Below are 26,667 nucleotides of genomic sequence, written 5' to 3'. Positions count from 1 at the left end.
ACGCCATCAAGGGTTGCTTCACTGATATTGAATATATGTTTCACAAATGACTACGAATATGTTAAAATTGCAATTACCACAACGCTATCCTCTTTTCAAGGAATGTGTTTACAAAAACTTTGAAATATTAAGGCTTTCTTTCTCAGGATAAGATTACCTAAGTAGTCTTTGGCAAAACTTTTTGGAATTTTGGTCCTCAATGCTCATCAACTTCGTATTTTATTTGGCTTTTTTTAACTGTTTTGGATTCGACCGTCACTGATGAGTCTTGTGTAGACGAAACGCGCGCCTAGCGTACATACAAAATTTAATTTTGGTATCTATGATGAGTTTATTTACATACTGACTAGTCTGATAACCCGTTTCGAACTTATATGTGCTATACGACGTTTGCAAAATACAAAAACAAAACAAAAACGAATTTAGATTGATGATATTTTACATTACAAAAAAATCATTTATATATTGAAGTAACCATTTATTGCAAAATACATTTTTCATATATTCAACCATTATCAACATAATATACTCTTCAACATGGCTCCTTATATATTTTCCCTCGGTTTTAGTTTGTTACCCCGATTTTGTTTTTGTCCATGGATTTATGAGTTTTGAACAGCTGTATACTACTGTTGCCTTTATTTATTGCCACTAGAAAATATGAACTACTTGCCCTCCTGGAGCACATGAGATCATCACCAGTTTTTGGTTGGTTTCGTATTGCTCAATTTGTTTTGCGTATTGTTTGTTTTCGTTTTTGTTTTAATATCACACTGACAGCTTGTTTTTGACTTATGAATTTAAATGGTGTCTTTCGTTTCTCTTTTACATGAAGCCATTTACTAATTTGATAATTGTGATAAATGCAATTCAAAATGTGCTAACTCTCTAACCCTTGGTATATATTGTTCGTTCTTTCTTATTAAGATGTTTGGATTATTCAAGCAATTAATATCAGTAATGTTTGCTTTTTACAACTTAACACATTTTGCTATTGATGTGTAATGGTCTTTGTCTGTTATGTTTGTCGTCTCATTGTTATGCCTCCTAACAAATAAGTTGTTTTTGTATTTTGCAATTCTTTATATGCAGCTGTGCGAATTTAGATTGATGATATTTTACATTACAAAGAAATCATTTATATATTAAGTAACCATTTATTGCAAAATACATTTTTCATATATTCAACCATTTTCAAATAAAACAAATAAAACAACCATATATGGCTTATTTCATCCTATATAGAATGTAATACGATTGTACTCTTCAACATGGCTCCTTACATATCACCAGTATATGGAAAACAAGTTTTGATAAGCTATATCATTCACTAGGATTTTGCTATATTTTATCACTCAACTTTGCTTTAACAAATTAAATACAATAATTTGGCGCATTTGTTTTCTTTGCTTTTAACAAATTAAAAACAATAATCTGGCGCATTTGTTTTCTTTGCTTTTAACAAATTAAATACAATAATTTGGCGCATTTGTTTTCTTTGCTTTTAACAAATTAAAAACAATAATATGGCGCATTTGTTTTCTTTGCTTTAACAAATTAAATACAATAATCTGGCGCATTTGTTTTCTTTGCTTTAACAAATTAAATACAATAATATGGCGCATTTGTTTTCTTTGCTTCTAACAAATTAAAAACAATAATTTGGCGCATTTGTTTTCTTTGCTTTAACAAATTAAATACAATAATTTGGCGCATTTGTTTTCTTTGCTTTAACAAATTAAATACAATAATCTGGCGCATTTGTTTTCTTTGCTTTAACAAATTAAATACAATAATCTGGCGCATTTTTTTTCTTTGCTTTTAACAAATTAAAAACAATAATTTGGCGCATTTGTTTTCTTTGCTTTAACAAATTAAATACAATAATTTGGCGCATTTGTTTTCTTTGCTTTAACAAATTAAATACAATAATCTGGCGCATTTGTTTTCTTTGCTTTAACAAATTAAAAACAATAATCTGGCGCATTTTTTTTCTTTGCTTTTAACAAATTAAAAACAATAATTTGGCGCATTTGTTTTCTTTGCTTTTAACAAATTAAAAACAAAAATCTGGCGCATTTGTTTTCTTTGCTTTTAACAAATTAAAAACAATAATTTGGCGCATTTGTTTTGATATTTATTTTGCTTCTTTGTGTTTGGCATCTAGAAAACACATTTTTTAGGTATCGCTGTGTATACTTCCTGGTATCTTGTTATAGTCGCCGGCCAAAAGTTTTTCAAAATTAGCACATGGTTTTTGTCCCTTTTTATAACAAAAGTCAACTTTTGACGATCTATTCTCGATTCTTAAAATAACATTTTTGTTTTGACCAATTTTTTCTAGACTTTCGTTCGAATCACAGTTCTTTGACTTTCTTCTCGTACATTTTTGTACAGCAAGTTGTAATCCGGCACGGAATTTTGGACTTAACCAAATGTATATAATTGGATTATAGCAGCTGTTACTCATAGCTAACCAATGACTGAATACCCATACGCTTGGCATAAACTTTTGGTCATATATAGTATGGTCATGGTCGCCAACCAATGTTATCACATGGAACGGAAGCCAACAAAGTGCGTAAAATACAACAACTGTAGCCATCATCTTTATTAACTGAAAAATAAATAAAAATTTGATACATAAATTGTCATTGTTTTGAGAATATATATATTTGTTATTTAATTTTGGTAAAACAAATGACATTGTACACCCAAGAAAACACATTTCTTTTTCTTATTTTCTGAAATGCTGATAATGAGCGACATAAATACTTATTCTGTATAAATGCTAAAATTCTGCTGTTTACGTTTCGTAACATTTAAAAAAAAAAGAATCGAAATATTCTTATTTGAACCATTTCGCACCAAAATATGATTTGTCGACATACAAATTTAGTTTGATGGAACCAGTTTATACCAATATAAAATTTCCATTCCAACAAATTTTGTGTCATACATTAAGTCGATAGTTATCATTGTCAGTATAGATTTTAATACAATACAATATAAAGAGTCAATTGACATACATAAGTTTTTATATCACTTAATTAGGAATAACTTGCATTTGCCTAATATTAGGATTCTGTACCATAATCGATCTCGAAATAAGATGTGTATACAAAATGTCTGAACTAAACTATTTATGATATCGTAATATGGTAGTTTTTCTGTTAAATCATAACAAATGAAATATAATACAAATACATTCAAAGTATATTATAACAGCTACATTGAACTCAAAACGTGACAAGTAAACGGAAGCAATAATTCTGGAACTATGGCTATTATAGACCAACAGTTACTGTAGCTTTAGTTGTAACTTTTAAAAGATTCATTAACCGGATAAATCATGACATTATACAAAAAAAATAGAAATGTTGATTACACGCCTCATGGGACAAATAAGATCATGTTATGAAAACAAACATATTTTTATGGCTGATGTCGGTATTGATGTAAACATTTTCTATTGCTCATTTGTACTTGGTTATCTCCGCTTAAGCGAGATAGGGAGTAATAAAGAGTTTGTTAATCGAAGAACAAACAATGAACACCGTGTGAATGAAATCAAAATATTGACCGGTTATTATTTACGATTATGTAAAGATCGATCTTCATTGTCTGAGAATAATAAACTCGAGAAATATCATACGATATATGACAATGCCAATCCCTGAGAAAACAAATAAGTGCATAACGAATGATAGCATATAGAATTGTAACAGGGAATGTCTTTATAAAGACAAAAACTCGAATAAAGAGCAGAAAACAGGCTAATGCCGTCTACTGATCTTCAACTCAGCGAGGAATGTCCGCATACGGAGGCGGTTTCAGTCAGCCGTTTAATACATGAAACAGTAATGCATAATTGTTTAAAGAAACAAACACAACAAACGACAGGAAATAAAACAGAAACACACGAGTAACAAAGATAAAAGGTTCTTGAAATGCAAAAGGCACAAAAAACGTCGGGTTTAAACATGGTTTTTAATTCAACCTACGGCTTTATCTTTAGTCATAATGTTAAAAAAAAATATCTACACCCCATGTCTGATTTAAGTCGATAAATTCCTACTGAGTGTGTTCTTGTCCCTTTTGTTTCTTTCGTTCTTTTTTTTCCAGCGTCAGTAAAATTGCCCATCCTTTATCCCGTTTGATGCATTTTTTAGAACCTATCTTTTGAAGGTACTGCTAATATGTTCTCTATTTGAATTGCATGAAATAGTTGTGAATGAATCTTCAGTAAACATCAATCAATCAAGCAATTCATTTGAAGAGTGTTATGTTCGTTACTGAGCATGTGTATTTTAAGTTTAGCTTTTGGATCAAGGGTAATATTTGTAATGTGATGTGGCTCATGGTTACTCTTTAATTTCTGCGTTTCTGGTTCATTAGAATAAATATGATGTACTCTTTTAAGGCTAAAAAAAAACTTGATAACAGTTACTGTAAAAACAATATCAGTTTGCAAATATAAATTGTAAATATTGACATTTATTATCTGCAATAGATCAACTTTGGTCTAGATTTGTTTGAAGTCTACAGCTTAAACAATGAGGTATAATCGATAGATAAACGTTAACTAAAGTTTGAGTAGGTTTTTTTTTAATAGATTTACTTTTCAAGTTGAATTGTTTTGAGGACGGTTATAAACATCTTTTCTATTGGACTTTTAAGGTAGTTCGGGGGTTTAAATTTTCGCGCCGACTGCGCATAAAGTTGCGCAATGATATCGTAAGTCATGTACATTGTCGTAAGTTTCCATAAAAATAAAATATGATCATTTAAATAATCTTTTTTATTCAAATACATTGAGAAAAAGTGGAATATCTTTTAAACGCCATTTTAAAACTTAATAAAGTTTATTGCTACTATTGGCATTGTCGAAATAGTACTTCCGTTCTAAAAATAAATATGGAGCATGTTTTGACGTAGGAGAAGAATGAAGAGAGAATAGCTCATATTAATCGAACACGTGAACTGCTTTTCATGAATACTGTAATGCTGATCAAAATTATAGATAACGATCTTCATTTTGGTAGCTTATGAAGCAGTTTCACCCTTGTCTTATACTAGAAAAGGTCCGACAAACATGCGAAAGATGGATGTAAACAAATCATGAAAAGGGGGAAATTTAAACTGAAAAGTAAGTCCTAATGAATTGAATATACATGATCAAAGAGCGATTCACGACCACTGAAAAATGATATGTAAGCGTAAAAATAGCGGAAATAATTTCAAAACAATATCCGTGTCGAACAACAAAACAATGACATCCCCCTCCCCCTTTTCAGGCTGAAAATAAATTATACATGTAAGTTAACCATAGGCATAGCTCATGGTACTTCTGTCATGTATTAGATTTGAAAATTTGTGGACCTGAGAAATATGTCATCTGCATAGGGTTCAGACCATTGGCGTTTCTGGGAGAAAAGGTCATGATTCATGAAAGTAGGCGGTTTATATAATTACATTTATATGCAAACAGAATTTTCTTGTTGTAAACTTGGATTATTTGAACGCGAATGCAGTTAATTTTGCCCGGATTCCAGTTGTTACATTTTTGGTTAAGCATGCACGCTTAAAATTTAGAACATATCCCATCTATATAAAAAAGATGTGGTATGATTGCCAATGAGACAACTTCACTGCATCCACAAGAGACCAAAATGACACAGACATTAACAGCTATAGGTGACCGTACGGCCTTCAACATTGAGAAAAGCCAATACCGCATAGTCAGCCATAAAAGGCCCCGATATGACAATGTAAAACAATTCAAACAAGAAAACAAGAAAACTAACATGACTAATGGCCTTATTTGTATACAAAAAATAAACGAAAAACAAATATGTAACACATAAACAAATGACAACCACTGAATTACAGGCTCCTGACTTGGGACAGGCACATAAATAATGTGGCGGGGTTAAACATGTTAGCGGGATCTAAACCTTAGCGGGATCTAGCCTATGTACATTATTTTAAAAATGAATCATTTCACAAAACTACCTTTCTTACCGATTGTCTGGATGGAGGGTCCTTCATTTCATTCTTATCTAATTCTTCATACGTCATACCATTTATCTCTATTTATTTTTTTGTTTTTTCCATTATTCTGTAATTCTTATAATTTAACACCCGGTTTTTCTTCATTGTTACATGTATGTCTATTTTCTTTATTACTGTACAAATGTATTGTGAACATTACATGAATTATTCTCTATTCTTTAAACTTTTCCTAACCCTCCTATAATATATTTGATCCTACAGAACCTTCATGAGAGAAAAACAAAACTTTTTCTACCTAAACAGGAAATGGGGTCTTGTCATAAAATGATTTTTTTTCTAAATTTAAAAGCTTGTTAGGTCTCTACAGAGTTATTTCAAAGTGCATTTCTTTAACATGTTAAAGACATTAAATGCAAACTTTTAAAAATTACACCTGCGCTAAGTGGGTGTAATATTCTCTTGATGGCTTCAGACATTTTTTAACCTTTTTTAGCTGGTCCATTCATATTCAAAAGTTACAGTATAATTTCAAATTTTAAAATACTTGGATTCTCTTTAAGCATGTTAAGCCATATTTTTTTTAAAGGTGTATGATAAAAAAAAAATATTCTAAATTGTAAGATGTGTAATGTTCGCACAAGAGTCTATATTTTGTATAAAATAAAGATAAAATCAAAGGATAATAAATTAACTATGTTCCTATATAATAGGATAGTAGGAATTAATCGATCTTAACCAAATTTGTGTGACCAGAGCTTACTAAATTAAAAGCCTGTGGACCCATGGAAATTAAAAGATGTATATTATAGACAAAATGTTTTTAAAGACTAATTTGATGTACATGTATCAGACATGTTGAATGGATAAAAATTATTAAAACGTCAAAATTATGAAAATGTATGAGTATTGAGTATGTACCTTTTAGCATGCTTAGGAGGTTTTTGAATGAAAGGGGGGGGGGGGGGCTTGTATGAAGATGTGATATTTTCCAGTAATTTTGCTTGTTTTTGATGAATAAATAATCCCAGTGGCGGATCCAGAATTTTTCATAAGCTGACTGCCTAAGAGGGGACCCGCTCAGATCATGCTCCAGTGATTCCCTATATTATTAACCAAATTTTTTTCCAGGGCCGCCTCTGAATCCTTTCATATGTACAAATTGTACTTTAAGGTAGATCATAAGTTAATGTTTTTTGAGACAGACTTTTCTTATAATTTGCCAAAATGAAGATTTTACTATGCTTTTTTCAAAAATATAATAAAAAGTATGGTTAGTTTGTTCATGAAAAAACACATAGGAGTGCTTAAAAAAAATTCTATTAGATAGACTTTTGAAATAAATTGTGAGACATGTGAGAAGATAGGTTTCATAATATGTTTTAAGAAAATAAAAAGAAAACATGATGTTACCGAACTAAGTTTCTTGCCACAGCACATACATTGTATTTACATTTAAAAATGCATACTACAGCTAGCTGTAGTTATTAAAATTTGCTTTTTTGGGGCTGATTTCTATTGCATGTAATTTTAGTCTCAAGAGGCAAACATGTATATTTGAACCACTTACTATCCTACAGTAGAAAAGACAAATAACATGTGAAATACAGCAGTTACAAAAGATATTGTAAAATGGGAATATACTGAAATCTTTAATTTCATGACAGACTTTTATGGACATACAAACATCGTCACATTTTTCTTGCTTCATAAAGGTTGTAAGACATGAATCCTGACTATTCATACAACTCATTCTGGAAATGTATCTGTGATAATCTACTTTTCGCTACATTCAAAGTTCACAAATGAATAATGCAAATTGATAAAACCCATATGTTGTACCAATTTACACCACTGTATCTAGGTTAAGGGGAAGGGTTGTCACCTTCAAACATTATGGACATTATGTATGTGCCTGTCCCAAGTCATGACCCTGTAATTCAGACAGCGGTTGTCTTTTATTGTTGTGTCACATATATTTTTTGTACAATAATATGCCTTCAGTTTTATCGTTTGAATTGTTTTTCATTAGTCATTGAAGGGCCTTTTTATGTGTAATACCACCATTGATTTCCCCCTATTAGTCTTTGTTAACTTTGCATTTTTCAAAAAAATGTGCAGAATTTATATTTGTTTCAAATAAAGAAATACTTGGCATGAGTAAAGTTTTATCCTGTCCAGTAGGTCCGAGACCACAATTGTCGTTCCTTGACTTTCGTTGTTCACAAATATAGTCCCTAGTGTTGACAGTGGGTTACTTGCCATTAATTTTTATAACCCTTCCGAATTTATTTCTCCATGTTTAATGCCTCAAAGTGCAAGAAGGGGGTGAAATTACACTGTAAAAAAAATTGGGTCCAGAATTTCAAAGGAAAGTAGTGATTTGGTCCAGGTGAAAAAGGTTGAAAAATTGTACTTCGGAAGCTGTCAAAAGATTTCAAGACGCCCAAAAGATATAAAATTGTCCATATTTTGAGTTAGAGACGATGAAGTTTTCTATAATTTTGATATAATTTGTCCCAAAAGTAGTACAACACACTGTAAAAGTTACTTTGAGAAAGCGCAGGTGGGATTTTTTTTATTTTCATTTATGTTCTAAAAGAAATGCACTACGAAATAATTGTGGTCTCGGACCAGTACTATAGAAAAAAAATCACATATCATTTCATTGCATATAAGAAAATAACCATCATTGGAAGTTAACCAATCAAATGTCTCCCCTAATTTTATCTGTGTACAAGGTTTAGGCAGCAACCATTTGATTTTCTGGGGGGGGGGGGGGGGGGGGGGGAGGGCTATGGTTTTTTTTTTGGAAAAAAAAGTTTGTTTCCAGTTTTTGGAGAAAAAAATAATTTGTTTTTGATTCTGAGAAAAAAAAATTGTTTGTCTTACCCTCAGCTGCCACTATATGTAATGCTAAAATTGAAAGAAAAAAATTGTTTTCGACTTGTCGCGAAAAAAATAATTTGTCCAGAAAAAAAAACCATAGCCCCCCCCCCCCCCCCCCCCCCAGAAAATCAAATGGTTGCTGCCTTAGTCACCATGTAACCTCAATATTACAAAATTTTCTATAGAAATCCCAAATAAAAAATAATGGTGTTTTGAAATATCCAAGACATATGTTTATGACACAGAAATGTTTTTACTGCAATAAAATGTAAGATTAATTACCTACAACTGCCAAATTCAAGGGAATATTTTTTTAGACATACTTTCGTATACAACCGGATGTGACGTACCATGATTTGGTGGTATTATACCTTTACAGCTAACTATGGGATAACGGCTTTTGACCTGTAGCTGTTAACTTCTGTATCATTTGGTCTACTGTGGATAGTCGCCTCATTAACAATCAATTACCATACCACATCTTTCTTTTATATTAAAACACAAATATTGACACATGAAAACCTGTCAGATAGAAAGTCAGAATGAGACTTATGGATAAAAACTTAGCAGACTGTCAGCTCACACTTTTCATATGTTGTCACAATCATGGTTTTAGCACTATCATAACCAGATACTCCGCAGGGCGCAGCTTTATACAACCGCAGAGGTCAAACCCTGAACGGTTTGGGCTAGTATGGACACATCATTCAAGCTGGATACAGCTCTGAATTTGGACTGTGATTAAATAGTTGACAGAGCATAGGTTTCCGACACAGAATGAATGTGGTCTAATGAACTTAGAATATTATTTTTTTTGGCTTAAAATTGAGCAATTCACTTTGGCTGAAGAATATAAATCCTCTAAAAAAAAAATATTTGAAGAAATTCAGATTTAATTTCTTAAATATGAAATTAGAAAAATTGCCACCTCCCCCTTTCCCCTATTCCAACAATGATCTCAATTTCTAATGCAACAATTACTATTCATTTAAATCCATCATAAAATATTAGAATATAAAATGTGATACAGTCATGGTTAAAATTAATATTAATTAATAGTAACTTCTAAAAAAATAAATGGGGACTGTGTCCAAAGGGACACAGATGATGCCCCGCTGTCATTTTTTTTGCTCTGAAATTTCAATCAAAGAGATTTTATGTCTGTTTTCCCTATATTTAGCCTATTTGCACTAATTTTCGGAGGTAAAAAAAAAAACTCTTGGATGGCCTGTGACCCCCAAATTTTATTTCAATTTTATAAAATAGAGACATCAAGCTTTACAGTATGAAATAATGAGCAACTTCTGTCATTTATTTTGCTCTGAAAATTCAATCAAAGAGATTTTATGTCTGTTTTCCCTATATTTAGCCTATTTGCACTCATTTTCAGAGGTCAACAAATCTCTTGGATGGCCGGTGACCCCCAAATTTTATTTCAATTTAATAAAATAGAGACATCAAGGTTTACAGTTTGAAAAAAATTAGCAACTTCTGTCATTTATTTTGCTTTGAAAATTCAATCAAAGTGTTTTTTGTCCATTTTTCCTATATTTCCATATAACCTATTTGCACTCATTTTCAGAGTTCAAAATATCTCTTAGATGGCCGGTGACCCCCAATTTTTTTGGCATTTTTTCATTTACAATACTTCAAAGGTAAATTTCACAAAGTATAAAAAAATTCTGTCATTTTTTTTCTATACCCCTGAACTACATTAAGACATTGAAACATTTTATATCAATTGTATATAATTGTCCCCGCTGTCATTTATTTTGCTCTGAAAATTCAATCAAAGAGATTTAATTTATATCTGTTTTCCCTATATTTAGCCTATTTGCACTATTTTCGGCAGTCAAAAAAACTCTTGGATGGCCTGTGACCCCCAAATTTTATTTCAATTTTATAAATTAAGGACATCAAGCTTTACAGTATGAAATAATGAGCAACTTCTTCATTTATTTTGCTCTGAAAATTCAATCAAAGAGATTTTTTGTCTGTTTTCCCTATATTTAGCCTATTTGCACTCATTTTCAGAGGTCAAAAAATCTCTTGGATGGCCGGTGACCCCCAAATTTTATTTCAATTGTATAATATAGAGACATCAAGGTTTACAGTTTGAAAAAATGAGCAACTTCTGTCATTTATTTTGCTTTGAAAATTCAATCAAAGTGTTTTTTTGTCCATTTTTCTTATATTTCCATATAACCTATTTGCACTCATTTTCAGAGTTCAAAATATCTCTTAGATGGCCGGTGACCCCCAATTTTTTGGGCATTTTTTCATTTACAATACTTCATAGGTAAATTTCACAAAGTATAAAAAAATTCTGTCATTTTTTTTCTATACCCCTGAACTACATTAAGACATTGAAACATTTTATATCAATTGTATATAATTGTCCCCGCTGTCATTTATTTTGCTCTGAAAATTCAATCAAAAAGATTTAATTTATGTCTGTTTTCCCTATATTTAGCCTATTTGCACTATTTTCAGCAGTCAAAAAAACTCTTGGATGGCCTGTGACCCCCAAATTGTATTTCAATGTTATAAATTAAGGACATCAAGCTTTACAGTATGAAATAATGAGCAACTTCTGTCATTTATTTTGCTCTGAAAATTCAATCAAAGAGATTTTATGTCTGTTTTCCCTATATTTAGCCTATTTGCACTCATTTTCAGAGGTCAAAAAATCTCTTGGATGGCCGGTGAACCCCAAATTTTATTTCAATTTTATAAAATAGAGACGTCAAGCTTTACAGTTTGAAATAATGAGCAACTTCTGTCATTTATTTTGCTCTGAAAATTCAATCAAAGAGATTTTATGTTTGTTTTCCCTATATTTAGCCTATTTGCACTCATTTGCAGAGGTCAAAAAATTTCTTGGATGGCCGGTGACCCCCAAATTTTATTTCAATTTTATAAAATAGAGACATCAAGGTTTACAGTTTAAAAAAATGAGCAACTTCTGTCATTTATTTTGCTTTGAAAACTCAATCAAAGTGTTTTTTTTTGTCCATTTTTCTTATATTTCCATATAACCTATTTGCACTCATTTTCAGAGGTCAAAATATCTCTTAGATGGACGGTGACCCCAAGTTTTGTTGGCATTTTTTCATTTACAATACTTCAAAGGTAAATTTCACAAAGTATAAAAAAATTCTGTCATTTTTTTTCTATACCCCTGAACTACATTAAGACATTGAAACATTTTATATCAATTGTATATAATTGTCCCCGCTGTCATTTATTTTGCTCTGAAAATTCAATCAAAGAGATTTAATTTATGTCTGTTTTCCCTATATTTAGCCTATTTGCACTATTTTCGGCGGTCAAAAAAACTCTTGGATGGCCTGTGACCCCCAAATTTTATTTCAATTTTATAAATTAAGGACATCAAGCTTTACAGTATGAAATAATAAGCAACTTCTGTCATTTATTTTGCTCTGAAAATTCAATCAAAGAGATTTTATGTCTGTTTTCCCTATATTTAGCCTATTTGCACTCATTTTCAGAGGTCAAAAAATCTCTTGGATGGCCGGTGACCCCCAAATTTTATTTCAATTTTATACAATAGAGACATCAAGGTTTACAGTTTGAAAAAATGAGCAATTTCTGTCATTTATTTTGCTTTGAAAATTCAATCAAAGTGGTTTTTTGTCCATTTTCCCTATATTTCCATATAACCTATTTGCACTCATTTTCAGAGGTCAAAATATCTCTTAGATGGCCGGTGACCCCCAATTTTTTTGGCATTTTTTCATTTACAATACTTCAAAGGTAAATTTCACAAAGTATAAAAAAATTCCGTCATTTTTTTTTCTATACCCCTGAACTACATTAAGACATTGAAACATTTTATATCAATTGTATATAATTGTCCCCGCTGTCATTTATTTTGCTCTGAAAATTCAATCAAAGAGATTTAATTTATGTCTGTTTTCCCTATATTTAGCCTATTTGCACTATTTTCGGCGGTCAAAAAAACTCTTGGATGGCCTGTGACCCCCAAATTTTATTTCAATTTTATAAATTAAGGACATCAAGCTTTACAGTATGAAATAATAAGCAACTTCTGTCATTTATTTTGCTCTGAAAATTCAATCAAAGAGATTTTATGTCTGTTTTCCCTATATTTAGCCTATTTGCACTCATTTTCAGAGGTCAAAAAATCTCTTGGATGGCCGGTGACCCCCAAATTTTATTTCAATTTTATACAATAGAGACATCAAGGTTTACAGTTTGAAAAAATGAGCAATTTCTGTCATTTATTTTGCTTTGAAAATTCAATCAAAGTGGTTTTTTGTCCATTTTCCCTATATTTCCATATAACCTATTTGCACTCATTTTCAGAGGTCAAAATATCTCTTAGATGGCCGGTGACCCCCAATTTTTTTGGCATTTTTTCATTTACAATACTTCAAAGGTAAATTTCACAAAGTATAAAAAAATTCCGTCATTTTTTTTTCTATACCCCTGAACTACATTAAGACATTGAAACATTTTATATCAATTGTATATAATTGTCCCCGCTGTCATTTATTTTGCTCTGAAAATTCATTCAAAGAGATTTTATGTCTGTTTTCCCTATATTTAGCCTATTTGCACTCATTTTCAGAGGTCAAAAAATCTCTTGGATGGCCGGTGACCCCCAAATTTATTTCAATTTTATAAAATAGAGACATCAAGCTTTACAGTATGAAATAATGAGCAACTTCTGTCATTTATTTTGCTCTGAAAATTCAATCAAAGAGATTTTATGTCTGTTTTCCCTATATTTAGCCTATTTGCACTCATTTTCAGAGGTCATTCAATCTCTTGGATGGCCTTTGACCCCAACATTTTATTTCAATTTTATGAAATAGAGACATCAAGCTTTACAGTATGAAATAATGAGCAACTTCTGTCATTTATTTTGCTCTGAAAATTCAATCAAAGAGATTTTATGTCTGTTTTCCCTATATTTAGCCTATTTGCACTCATTTTCAGAGGTCAAAAAATCTCTTGGATGGCCGGTGACCCCCAAATTTTATTTCAATTTTATACAATAGAGACATCAAGGTTTACAGTTTGAAAAAATGAGCAATTTCTGTCATTTATTTTGCTTTGAAAATTCAATCAAAGTGGTTTTTTGTCCATTTTCCCTATATTTCCATATAACCTATTTGCACTCATTTTCAGAGGTCAAAATATCTCTTAGATGGCCGGTGACCCCCAATTTTTTTGGCATTTTTTCATTTACAATACTTCAAAGGTAAATTTCACAAAGTATAAAAAAATTCCGTCATTTTTTTTTCTATACCCCTGAACTACATTAAGACATTGAAACATTTTATATCAATTGTATATAATTGTCCCCGCTGTCATTTATTTTGCTCTGAAAATTCAATCAAAGAGATTTTATGTCTGTTTTCCCTATATTTAGCCTATTTGCACTCATTTTCAGAGGTCAAAAAATCTCTTGGATGGCCGGTGACCCCCAAATTTATTTCAATTTTATAAAATAGAGACATCAAGCTTTACAGTATGAAATAATGAGCAACTTCTGTCATTTATTTTGCTCTTAAAATTCAATCAAATAGATTTTACGTCTGTTTTCCCTATATTTAGCCTATTTGCACTCATTTTCAGAGGTCATTCAATCTCTTGGATGGCCTTTGACCCCAACATTTTATTTCAATTTTATGAAATAGAGACATCAAGCTTTACAGTATGAAATAATGAGCAACTACTGTCATGTCATTTATTTTGCTCTGAATATTCAATCAAAGAGATTTTGTCTGTTTTCCATATATTTTGCATATTTGCACTCATTTTCAGAGGTCAAAAAATCTCTTGGATGGCCGTCGACCATTCAATCAAAGTGTTTTTTTGTCCATTTTTCCTATATTTCCATATAACCTATTTGCACTCATTTTCAGAGGTCAAAATATTTCTTAGATGGCCGGTGACCCCCAATTTTTTTGCATTTTATCATTTACAATACTTCAAATATAAATTTCACAAAGTATAAAAAAATGGATGTACTTAGGTGAGGTTAGGTGAAAATTAAGAAATTAAAATTGATACTATAAGCTGGTAGAGCATCAATTAAGGATAAAGATAAGCTAAAACTATTGATAGGTCATAGACTTTCTTTTCGAGATATTTGAGATTTAAATATGGCGGGATAAGGCTTACTCGGACTTTTACCTTATATTTGCATTGGTATTATTTGTGTCTCAAAACAGAAGAAAGAAAATCAAGAATCTTCTTAAATTTTGGTAAATGACCTTTGATGAGCTATTTAGTCTTATATGAAAAAATAAATAGGTGTAATGGGGCAAAATATTTTACATTGTATTTTATGGAAAAATACCAAGGAGTCCGAACATTTTACACAAATTCCAAAACCTCACCTAAGTACATCCTTAACCTGACGTTTTCTTGTGTGTTTTTGGTGCGAGTATTGTCCAATTTTAGCTTCAAAATAATGACGTATTTTGAAAGCTTATACATTGAAATGAAAGTACTTTGTATTTCGTAAGATCTATAATCTTGAAAAATTTAAACCGGAACACTGATTAAAACAGCTGAATCTATCCGAAATTGCATTTTCTATACTTAATCCAAAGAATTAAAACTATTATTATGTGAAACTGGTAAATGAAAAATTAACTCAAAGAATTGCATTCTGTTTATATTGTTAAACGTCTTTTCTATTGGTTTCTTTGCATCGAAAAAAACCCCAAACAATGTGATTTTTCCACGACACCATAAGTATATAATACTTGTTGCAGTACTTATAACTTTATGAAAGAGTCATGGTGTAGTGATGAGTCTATCGGACTACTAACACAAAGGTTCCTCGTTCGATTCCCGTTCCGGGACGAAGTTTTCAGGGACTGAATTTTAGGCTCTCCATTGACACCGTTTGCGAGTATGGTTTTCAGGAAACGATGATAGTTCGTCGGAAGGAGACGATAAATGGCCTACCCATTTTAAGAGACAGTCGTATCTCTTGCACATAAAAGACTCCCTTGTAGCTTTCGAAAAAAGAACATGATGATGCCGCTACAAGGCAGCACTCGCACCCGCAAAGTGGAAAGGGATGAATATAAGTTGCAAAACTTGTTTCCCAATCAACTATGAATAAATATGTTCAAACTAACTTTATGGAAATTATAAGACATTATTTTAATTTCATTTTGGAGGAGTAAAAGTGGTGACCGAAAAAGGGATTACTCAACGCCACAAGTTTAAAACTACAAGATTAAAATAATTTGGAAAAATCAATCAATAGGAATCTTAAGCCCTAGTCCCACTAGACCACGATCGCACCACGCTCACCGCGTTCTAAAATAAATTTAGATCGTGGTGCGGTCGCGGTATGAGCGGCATGAAACCGTAAATTTTCGTTGCTTTCACGATGCTACTACGTCCTCTCTACGCTTCTACAAAGATCCCGCTACGATTATAACACGTTCTCACCGCGCTTATTCTGCGACCTGACAACGCTTATCAAGATCTTTCTACGCTCTTCACGTTCTCACTACGACCATACCACGAGTTATCCGATTGGCACTCATACCACGATCTGATTTTAATTTAGATCGAGGTGAGCATTGTGCGATCGTGGTCTTGTGGGACTGGGGCTTAATTAAGTTTTTACAAAAATATCGAATTTGTGAAAAAATATTTTTTTTTTATTAAAATGTTAAAGAACGGGACCATCCGATGCTATTCTGAACTTAACATTCTCAATTGACCTTTTTTGTTTTTTAAATTGTGCCAAAACGTCCGATGAATATCAAAAATGTTTTATAAATTAACTATAGGAAAGTCATATAAAACACAGTTTTAATATCAAAGCTACAAAACTATTTCTAAACAAACAAAGCAGTAATTTTGTTCTCTGTTATAGTAACACCATGTATTCATTTGTGTATTCTTCTCTCATTGTTCTTTTGTTGATTCATATCCATCGTCATGACCTTGACAAAACAATACATTATGTAATGCAATTTACCTCTTGCTGTACTTGTCAATGTTGATATTCCTCAGTATGATTTAACGTTTATGTTAGTTATACATCTGTCCAATTTAAAATAAAAACACAATATTTCTTGTTTTCAGTTTGTTGATAGAGTATCCTGTTAATTAGATAAACAATAAAAGACACATGTGTCCAGCAAATATTTGGTCTCATTATTTTAAGTTTATTTCCAAGTACTGAAATGAAACTGCAGCAACATTTAATTTGTATCTTGAAAGTTTATTACATTGTTTTTTTCTTTTGTCCCTATTTGTCATTTGTTTTCCTCCTTGAAGATGTGAATTACCTGGCTGTAGGGTGAATGATATTATTTATAGCATATCAGTTCTCGCAAAGTAATAAATCTAACTCACAATCAATGGTAAATTGGCACTGAAATCTGATTTGGACTGGCAGTCTTAAATAAAGTATCATTGCACATTGAAAATTGGAACGAAGAAAGTAATAATCAAATTATCACATCTGTAATTAATTTTCGGTCGACTTAATGTGGGCGTTCAAATTGCGTATTAGAGAACTTATGTGGCAATGTCCTGTATTTGTTCTGTTTTACAAAGAATAATTGTATAATTCTTAGCATCAGTTCTACAATTCTATTTAATCATGCTATTTTTATCACCGTTTGACAGTTAAGAGACTATTTAATTTAGAGTATCACGTTTTTTCATACGTACATTTTCCTTTTTGAAATATCGAATTTTTTATGCACTCCTGTTTAAGAATATAGTAAATAATGAGTTAATGAAATATTCACAAAGTACCTTTAATAAGGACTTATACGCCCAAAGGCAAATTATAATGTATACATTGAACAACATGGAATAGAACTGAAAGCCAGTATACAGTTAAATTTATTCATTGGTGTTGCTTTATGGCAATAATGACACGTACACTAGTATTCTGAACGAAAATTTACTATCTCCCTCACCAGGTTACAGTTCGTGGGTAGAAATTGCGAACATTAAGAGGAATATAAATGTCATTTCAATTCGACATGTCAGACTTTGTCCATAGTCCTTCCTGTCGATTAAATAACATGCCAAGTCTATACATCATTCTGCAACTTTAAATCGGGTAGAGTTATCAACCTTTAATGTGTGCAAAAATGAGACAGCACGAAAGACTTACTAGTTCAAGACAAGCAAAATTTTAAATGTCAAGTAATTGTTTGCTGTGCGTTCTGAAATGAAACTTATCATGTTCCGTTTAATATCAAATGACACATATTCAAGTCGAGTTTATTTTATATAAAAAACTAAATCTTTAATTTTTATTAACCTTCGTGGCAAATTAACAAAATTTCTGATATGGAGTACTGATTTTAATCCAAACATTGCAACAAAAAAAAAGAAATTAATAGTTGTTTTTTTTCAGATCGATTCAACATCTGTGTTCATATATCTCGATTTTAGATAACTAACATATCAATGATAGCAATTAATTTCAATGAACAAATACATAGTGTAGAAATTAAAATTGTTATGAATAAAAAAAAACATATAGGAAGCAATTTTACGATATTTTTATTTAAAAACGACATATGTGAACTATGATAACAAGATGCCCTCGTTTTTTATATTCTATGTTTTGATGGTCTCTATAAAGAAAAATCAGATTGTGTTATTTATTATGCTTTCATTTTGTCTTTTTATTTATTAGATGACATATATTGATGTCATGCTAACTCTTGCAAATATATATTGGTTTGCAATTTAGATGTATAGTTGATCATGAAATTCGAGTGCTATCACACTATAATGTTTTCATAAGAATAACCTTGTTAATTCATATTCAGTTTGTGTGCTCGCATAAATAGCTAGTTCTCCCTTTAATATCGAGTCGTGATATTCGTCGTGTGTTACAAATCTTAAATCCAATGATACATCATATTTGGTGATTAGGTATCATACAATTAATGATTGCTTAATGTATTTCTTCACTCTTAAGCATGCATTAAGGTAAAACAACCGCTATATGACCCTTTAGGTTTTCAAATATAGGACCGAATACGATCTGTTTTCACCATATAAGCTTTTATCTGACATTGATAGACAAGATCATTACCAATATTTATAACAATGATCATCAAAGAAATCACGCTTACAAAAAGATCACAAAACAGTTAGAAATTTGAATAGTATGCAACATAAACCCATTAGAAAATAAAAATGACCTCATATACCCGAGAATGGTAATCAATTCTTGCTCTACTAAAAACCCGCGGTGATTTCTAATGCTTAGAAAGGGATTTTATATCAAATTAAGTATATAGGAACAACTGCTTAGAGAATAAAAACTTACATTTAGGACAAAGAGAGTAATTTAAGATTGAATAATATGCCTCGTGTTAACAAAGCTGAGAACTCTGATGATATAATCAAAGGTAAGATATTATGAATAGACGAAGAGGGCGTTACATGTTTAATACAATTAGGCACCATGTATAGACTGCATACCTGTAAAAAAAATATTTTTTTGTCATAAACATGATAAAGCTCGGCTTTTGTTTATATACATTCTTAGTTTTTTTAAATATTTCTCTTTGAGCATTTCGGACTCATAACGTTAATGAAGTGTAACTTTGTATGTGTTATTTTATTTGTGTTTAAGTTACTGAGGTACTTAGTGTCAACGGGAATTAAATTTTTTAATAAAATTGAGAAAGGAAATGGTGAATATGTCAAAGCGACAACCACCCGACCATAGAGCAAACAACAGCCGAAGGCAACCAATGGGTCTTCAATGTAGCGAGAATTCCCGCACCCGTAGGTGTCCTTCAGCTGGCCCCTAAAATATGCATAATAGTACAGTGATAATGGACGTCATACTAAACTCCGAATTATACACAAGAAACTAAAATTTAAAATCATACAAGACTAACAAAGGCCAGAGGCTCCTGACTTGGGACAGGCGCAAAATTGCGGCGGGGTTAAGTCTTTATTCATTTAATATGATTATCAAAGTTAAATTAAAAAAGCAAAGATACTTCAATTATAAAAATATGGTTATGTACGGTACATGCCTTGCAATAGGAAATTTTGTGGCTTTGTTTATAATGTGCATATATTCTGTATTTGTATTTACACCTATATTAACCATTCCAGAAATTCAAACCATTCTTATTATTTGTTTGTATCTCATGAACGATTGACAAAGTGCTGAATTAACCAACAGGCAGCAGAATATATGGTATCTTGTCAACCAAATTAACCAATCTTAATGTCATACGTTCTGCAAAAGACATTGACTGACTACCTCACAAAGCAAGCAGATTCAGAACAACTTGTAGGTTAAACAGAAGCTTCTGATAAAGCCCCAAGCAAACATGAAAACATATCCCATTAATGAATATGCGTCCTTAAACTCAAGTATTAACGAATTGAATTCCTTCTAGAACTTCGATGTATAATGAACGGTGATTGCGAATTAGATTTAGACATGAATATAAGAAAAACAGACAGGAACTGAAAATTGCTGTTTGGAGAATAAACAACAACACTTGAATGACAAAAACATATGATTAAAGACCAATGAAGACATATGTCTTTCTGGAGCTGGGGAAATAATATGATATAATTAGGACCAACAGCTCTTACCTTCAATAAATCTGACAACTCTACACTACATACATAAAATGTAATTTGACTATTTGTTTTAAGCTTCATCTCGAGGATCTTTTTTAGGGTAGGGGGTTCTAGATTTTTGGTTTTGAGCGTTCTTTATGAAAATAAATCAATAAAAACAAAAGGCGCGTGGGATGCATGTCATTTAGAAAAAATAGAGCACTTAATTACCATTTCCGAATTTCCCCAGTTGTAGATAGATTTTATTTCTGTTTTTTATTGTTATTACATGACCGAGTACCAGGATGTCTCACTACAGAGTTAGTTATGCATAGCGGGTGATGAATGCATAAGCAGGTATCTCCGTATTGAAGTTTATGCGATTCCTAATTTTTTTGAAACCTTGATTATAAAAATGAAGATGTGGTATGATTGCCAATGATACAACACTCCACAAGGGACCTAATGACACAGACATTAAAAACTATAGGTCACCGTACGGCCTTCAACAATGAGCAAAGTCAGCTATAAACGCCCTGATATGACAAGTGCAAAAAAACATTCAATCTAGAAAACTAATGACCTAATTTATGTACAAATAAATGAACGACAGACAAATATGTAAGACATCAACAAACGACAACCTCTGAATTAGTCTATTCTTAATCAATTTACGAGATTTAACATTGGTTATCTCTTGTCGACTCTTTCTGTGAAACCATGACTGTTTCAGCTGTCCTGTGTCAACTACCAATATATTAGCAGTATGAGAATAACAATCCTCAACTTGTTCCCATCATACAGAGATGTGCTTCTGACACAAAAGCATTTCACAAAGAGGTGTGAGGAAGAAAGGCTTAAATCGGCACTACTCACGTTTGCTGATCAAAATCACGAATTGATTTGACGATAAGATATCTCTAAGTCGCAAATGACAAACGACAAGTTTTGTTATCATGGTTCATACTACCAAATATTGTCGTCTGATAATTAAATTTACAAATTGTCACGGCATTTAGACTGAGTGTAGATTCACATGAATATTAATGCGTGCAAAACAGGATAAGCATACCATGTAAACGTAATGTTTCTTCGTTCGGAGTTATTGGGATTCACAGAGTTTATTAAGTTTGATTTGTATTACAGAAACGGATTGAAGAGTTTAAAAATCGGTAAACAACTGTTTCTCTTACATGTACTTGGTCGATGTCACTGTAGTGAACAATGTCAATACCCAAGAAGTCATCAATTTTAACATACATTCCTTTAATTTTAAAATGATAAATTTAGAAATTATTGAGTAACTAATATTCCAAATACTTCAAGTAGAGTTATGAGAGACAAGCGCTTAATTCAACACTTCTAATGTTTGACTCCAAACGGAAGATTCTGGACGCGTCGACAGGCTAAGTGTCCCATGCTATGCATACCTCACAGGCCGTGCAAATCCAAGCAAAACTGACTTAGCCTGTTTTTGAAGGTCCCTTTGGTCATATAACTCCTCTAGCATTGAAACATCTTTAATTATTTTCCCATACGGAATCGAATAAACTGTTATGTTTTACAATACAAGTACACTTTCTCTTCAAAACTGTTTCTGTCAGTACTTATGTATTGAATACCGACATAGTTTGCTACATGTAAATGAAAAATACCTGTTATGTTTTAAAACTATAGCTAAAACACCACCAAGGTAGACCGAAACAATTACTACCCTTTATATTATTATATTGATCCTAATTTGTTTATTTTTGTCTGACTGCCGGCTCGAGTGTTCCTGATGTAGGGCGTTTGATGTTGATTGTCTGACTGTCTATTATAAGACTTTTCTGGTAATACATTTTGGTGTATTAATCTTGCATTGCATCTATAAAACAGTAGTATTGATGAATGCTTGTTACAGGTTGTAATATAAATAAATCATATATTACCTAATCGTATTGAAATAAATCTATGTCTGTGCTGTAAATGAATTTATTTTATTATTTTGAACTTTTTACAGTGTACATTTGTAATCATATTACAATAAAGTTGTGATTTTCTTCATAACATCGTTATTTTCAGGTGGTTTTTATGATATTGTTAAAGCTTGTGACTGAATAAAAAGATTTACATCATATCTTTACGCTTACATGTTAGTTACTATTTCCGTACAGTCTTGATAAATCAGTCTTGGTAGAATCTGATAAAGTTTTTATGAAAGAACCTTTGGTGAGAAATTATAAAATGCAAAAGATAATATCTTGCCAAAAACATCTATGTAAATACATTTACCTAAAATCTATTTTGTTTATATTTCAGTTTTGCTGTTAATAAATGCCGCATTTAAAGTGGATATCTATTATGATTTAACCCTAACAAAAACACGTGAAATAGCATGAGAGATTTGACTGCAGAATTTCTTAATATGTTCAAAATTTACCTATTAGTGTTTAACGTGAAGAGGTTTAGTACGCCAGTATGAATTATTCCAAATACTAAGGATTTTCTTATCCCAGGAAGATTAGCCATATTTGGTACAACTTTTTGGAACTTATAGTCCTCAATTCTCTTTAACTTGTACTTGTTTTGGCTTTCTAACTTTTTTTATCTGAGCGTCACTGATGAGTCTTATGTATACGAAACGCGCGTCTGGCGTATTAGATTATAACCCTGGTACTTTTTGATAGCTATTAGTTGTGTGTTTCTCTGTCCTGTATGTTCTCCCATTTATTTGTAACGTAGTGCTGTCATGTAATGTTGTTATTTTATTGCTATATTTAACACTGCCATAAAAGCGGAAAGTTTGGCTAGCCACAAAACCAGGTTAATCCACCATTTTTTCTTGAAATCTCCTGTACCAACTCAGGAAAATGGCCATTGTTACATTCTAGTTCGTTTCTGTGTGTGTACCATTTAAAAAATGGAAAACAACACGTTTTATAGTTTATTGCGTCAGAAGCGCTTTTCTGGATTTACCTTCATCAGGAACGGTCAAAGCCAAACATTTAAAATCCAAAGATTTAAGTGTTGTGTTTCTGTTGTCTTTGTACTCCTCTTATATTTGATGTGTTTCCCTCAGTTTTAATTTGTAACTTGGATTTGTTTTTTCCTCAATCGATTTATGTATTTCGAACAGCGGTTTACTACTGTTGCCTTTATTTGGGTCTTGATTCATTATATCTAAATGCTTAAAAATAATAATCTCTGTAGAAAAAATTAAAAGAAACTACGATCGATTGATCACATTTTAAAGGGCTTTTGTGTAATTTACAAACATCAAAGATATATTAAAATGCTAACGTTAAAGCTAAATGTCTGCAAAGTATTTTAGGTGTAATAAAATTGTGGTCATGTTTGCAATAACACAAACTCATAATATACCAGAATTAATAATTGTACGCCAGACGTTTTTTCGGAATCTAAAAGTCTCATCAGTGACAGTGGAGATTTAAAAATATAATATGGATGGTTTCCTATTTGAATAAAGGAATTTAATTGTTTACCATGTACAATGTTTGTATTACGTTTTGTAAACGTTAATTGAATGTTGCACTAAACAGAGAAACAATAAATAATTCAAGAATGCATGTTTGCGTAACGAACATTTATATCTGTTAAAACAAGCACGTGGCGAACCTTATGTTTAGATAACTTGAAATCATAAGACCAGATACGAAATGTCAATAATATCTTTCATTTTGAAATCAATGAATTATTTGAAGGAAAATGGACGATAAATATAACTGATGAATTATCAAATGACTGACATAAATTAATGATGAGATGGTTAAAAGAAATTAAAAAGTCAAATGTATTTATTGAAATATTATTGATAGTAAATTCAGAACACCAAGGAGAATATCAAGAAAAAGAAAAAGATACGAGAAAGAATTAGCTGCTAAGTAAGATCTTAACAGTATCAAAGACCTGTGTACTAACAAACAAGATACAACAAAAACTTTTTATAATAACAATTTTCTCACATATTTGTACCGAAAACATCGGATTTTGAATATGTTCTCCTCATATTTCTGACTGTTGACTTGAGTATCGGGAATTTATCAAATCATGGAAGTATTATGTTGTCAATACAATACTTCCATGATCACACCAACGAGCCGCAGACTGATGGGAATGAACGTCATGTTGGGACGGAAAAATCAATACGTATTCGGTGAATAAACTTTTGAGGGATTGGAATTAACTATTTAAAACCCGAATAAAAACAGGATTTTACCAAATCACAAATACTTGCCAACTAACAGTTAACGTTTTCCTCCTCAATCAATTTAGGATATACAATTTAAAAAGTTTGACTTACATTTCAGTCAAGTAATAAACGTGTATTAAAGTACCTAGACTGAAAAGGGACAACAATAATCGACAAGCATCGCACCTAGTTCTAAGCTTCAAAGAAACTCAAAGATCCATTGCATTTGCGGGACATTATATTGTGTTTCCGGAATTATCAGACTTGTGTTACATATGACTTGCAAATAAAAAAAATAACAGTGGATCTCTTTTAAAAAAACATAAGTGTACTGTCTGGCTTTTTCCAAAAAAAAATGACGTTTGCAATTATCAAATTTTGTAAATATCGTTTCTTTTTGGCGTCCATGACAATATCTAACATGTGATATCAGTCAAAGGGGAACATCTTTGCTACTGCCCTACACGCCAATGTTGTACAAGGACAGTAAGGAAGTAAGTATGTACGCAAGCAGTCAAAAGTGGCAGTGATGTTTTTGCGATCATAATTTTGTATTGGATATTAACACCTTATCTACAGGGAGGATGAACAATTAAAAGTTAATACTTAAAAACAGCAGGATTGATCAATGCCTACCACAGATTGCAATAAAAGTAAATCGTTTAATTTAAACATGATATTACATGTTTAAACAAAACTATGTTACAGTTGTTAAGAAATTATTTTGATTGTTTTGAACTGTAACAGTATAATCAAATAGTCTAAAATGCCTTGTAAAGTGAAAATATACATACTCGCTAAAAATCTTAAGAGTCAGTATCTACTTTATCAATACCAATATACAAGATTAGTTTTGAGAATGACAAAAAAAAATGATTTATATATTAAGTAGAAAATCCTGAGCTATTTTCGTTAGCAATTCTGTTTATGAATTTAAATGACTATTTGACAAATCATCAATACCGATGAAAATGTTTATTCGAACGTTTCCACAATTCATCTAGTGTCTGTCTCAATATAATTCGGAATGTAGAAAATAGAATTAGGACCAAAGTGAAAAAAACAACTGTAAATTTATATTGGATTTTTTTTTCAGAATGTGTATCAGACCACGAAATGGACATTATAATTTTGGAAATGTTGGAAAGTGAAAATCTGCTAGTCTAGGGGCAACCATAATAGCTTTTTTTATAAAATATTTGTCCAATACAAGACCGTTACAACTTAGTAACAGGACAATATACAATGATCAACACAATGGGTATAATCTTTGGCATCATGAACGCTTATTACATATTAGTCCTGTTGAGATGTACATGAAAAATCTATAGTTTTTAATCCCGCAACACTGCTTAAACACACATTTTATCATTTGTGTACGAACTAATTAGGTAATTCATGTAAAAAACAAATAGCACGCGTAAGCTTTATTAAAAGGTTTCGTTACATAGGTACAACCAGCAAACGGTTGATAAACACAGCATGTTATTGTCGCATCTGTTTTTAATTTTTTAAATAATTTCTAGTTCAAATCTAACCCTTATTTGTTAAATAAACCTGTTTGCTTTCTTATCCCTCAACTATATTTCGAAACCCTCCACAAATAACAACTGTGTTGTAAGCGGCATTAAACACTTATTGATCAATCGATCAATCAATCAATTTTCCTCAAAACTATGCTTCTCCGGTCGCTATTTCAATTTTCTTTTCTTATTAATAGGGAAACTGAAAGTAATTTTACTTCTAGCTTATATCTTGGATGTAAAAACTAGGTGACAGCCGCAATCTTTTTTTATTTCCTTTTAATCTATATTTTATTTGTTTTTTTCTGTTTGCGTCCGTTGGTGCTTTGATTTCTAACCTTTACATTTTGGTAGGTACGTTGAGTACATTGAAGAACAATCGGTGTGTCAAATATATTCTGTTTCAAAATACTCTTTTTAATTAATACCATTACATTTGTCTTTTCAGTTTGATTC

At 31.4% G+C, this 26,667-nt stretch overlaps 1 protein-coding gene across 1 annotated transcript in view; it reads right to left on the bottom strand.

Annotated features, from left to right (window-relative positions):
• Window positions 1-1,131: 1,131 nt before the first annotated feature.
• LOC139488829 (RYamide receptor-like) overlaps window positions 1,132-26,667 on the bottom strand; it is a 62,789-nt gene continuing 37,253 nt past the window's right edge. Inside the window, exon 2 of the mRNA XM_071274771.1 lies at window positions 1,132-2,617. Within this exon, the coding sequence (XP_071130872.1) occupies window positions 2,180-2,617 (438 nt within the window). The 3' untranslated portion in view covers window positions 1,132-2,179. The remainder of the gene's footprint in view (window positions 2,618-26,667) is intronic.

This window comes from Mytilus edulis, chromosome 9, assembly GCF_963676685.1.
Source record: "Mytilus edulis chromosome 9, xbMytEdul2.2, whole genome shotgun sequence".
In the NCBI taxonomy this organism is placed as follows: Eukaryota; Metazoa; Mollusca; class Bivalvia; order Mytilida; family Mytilidae; genus Mytilus; species Mytilus edulis.
This window is presented reverse-complemented; position numbering and strand designations above follow the sequence as displayed.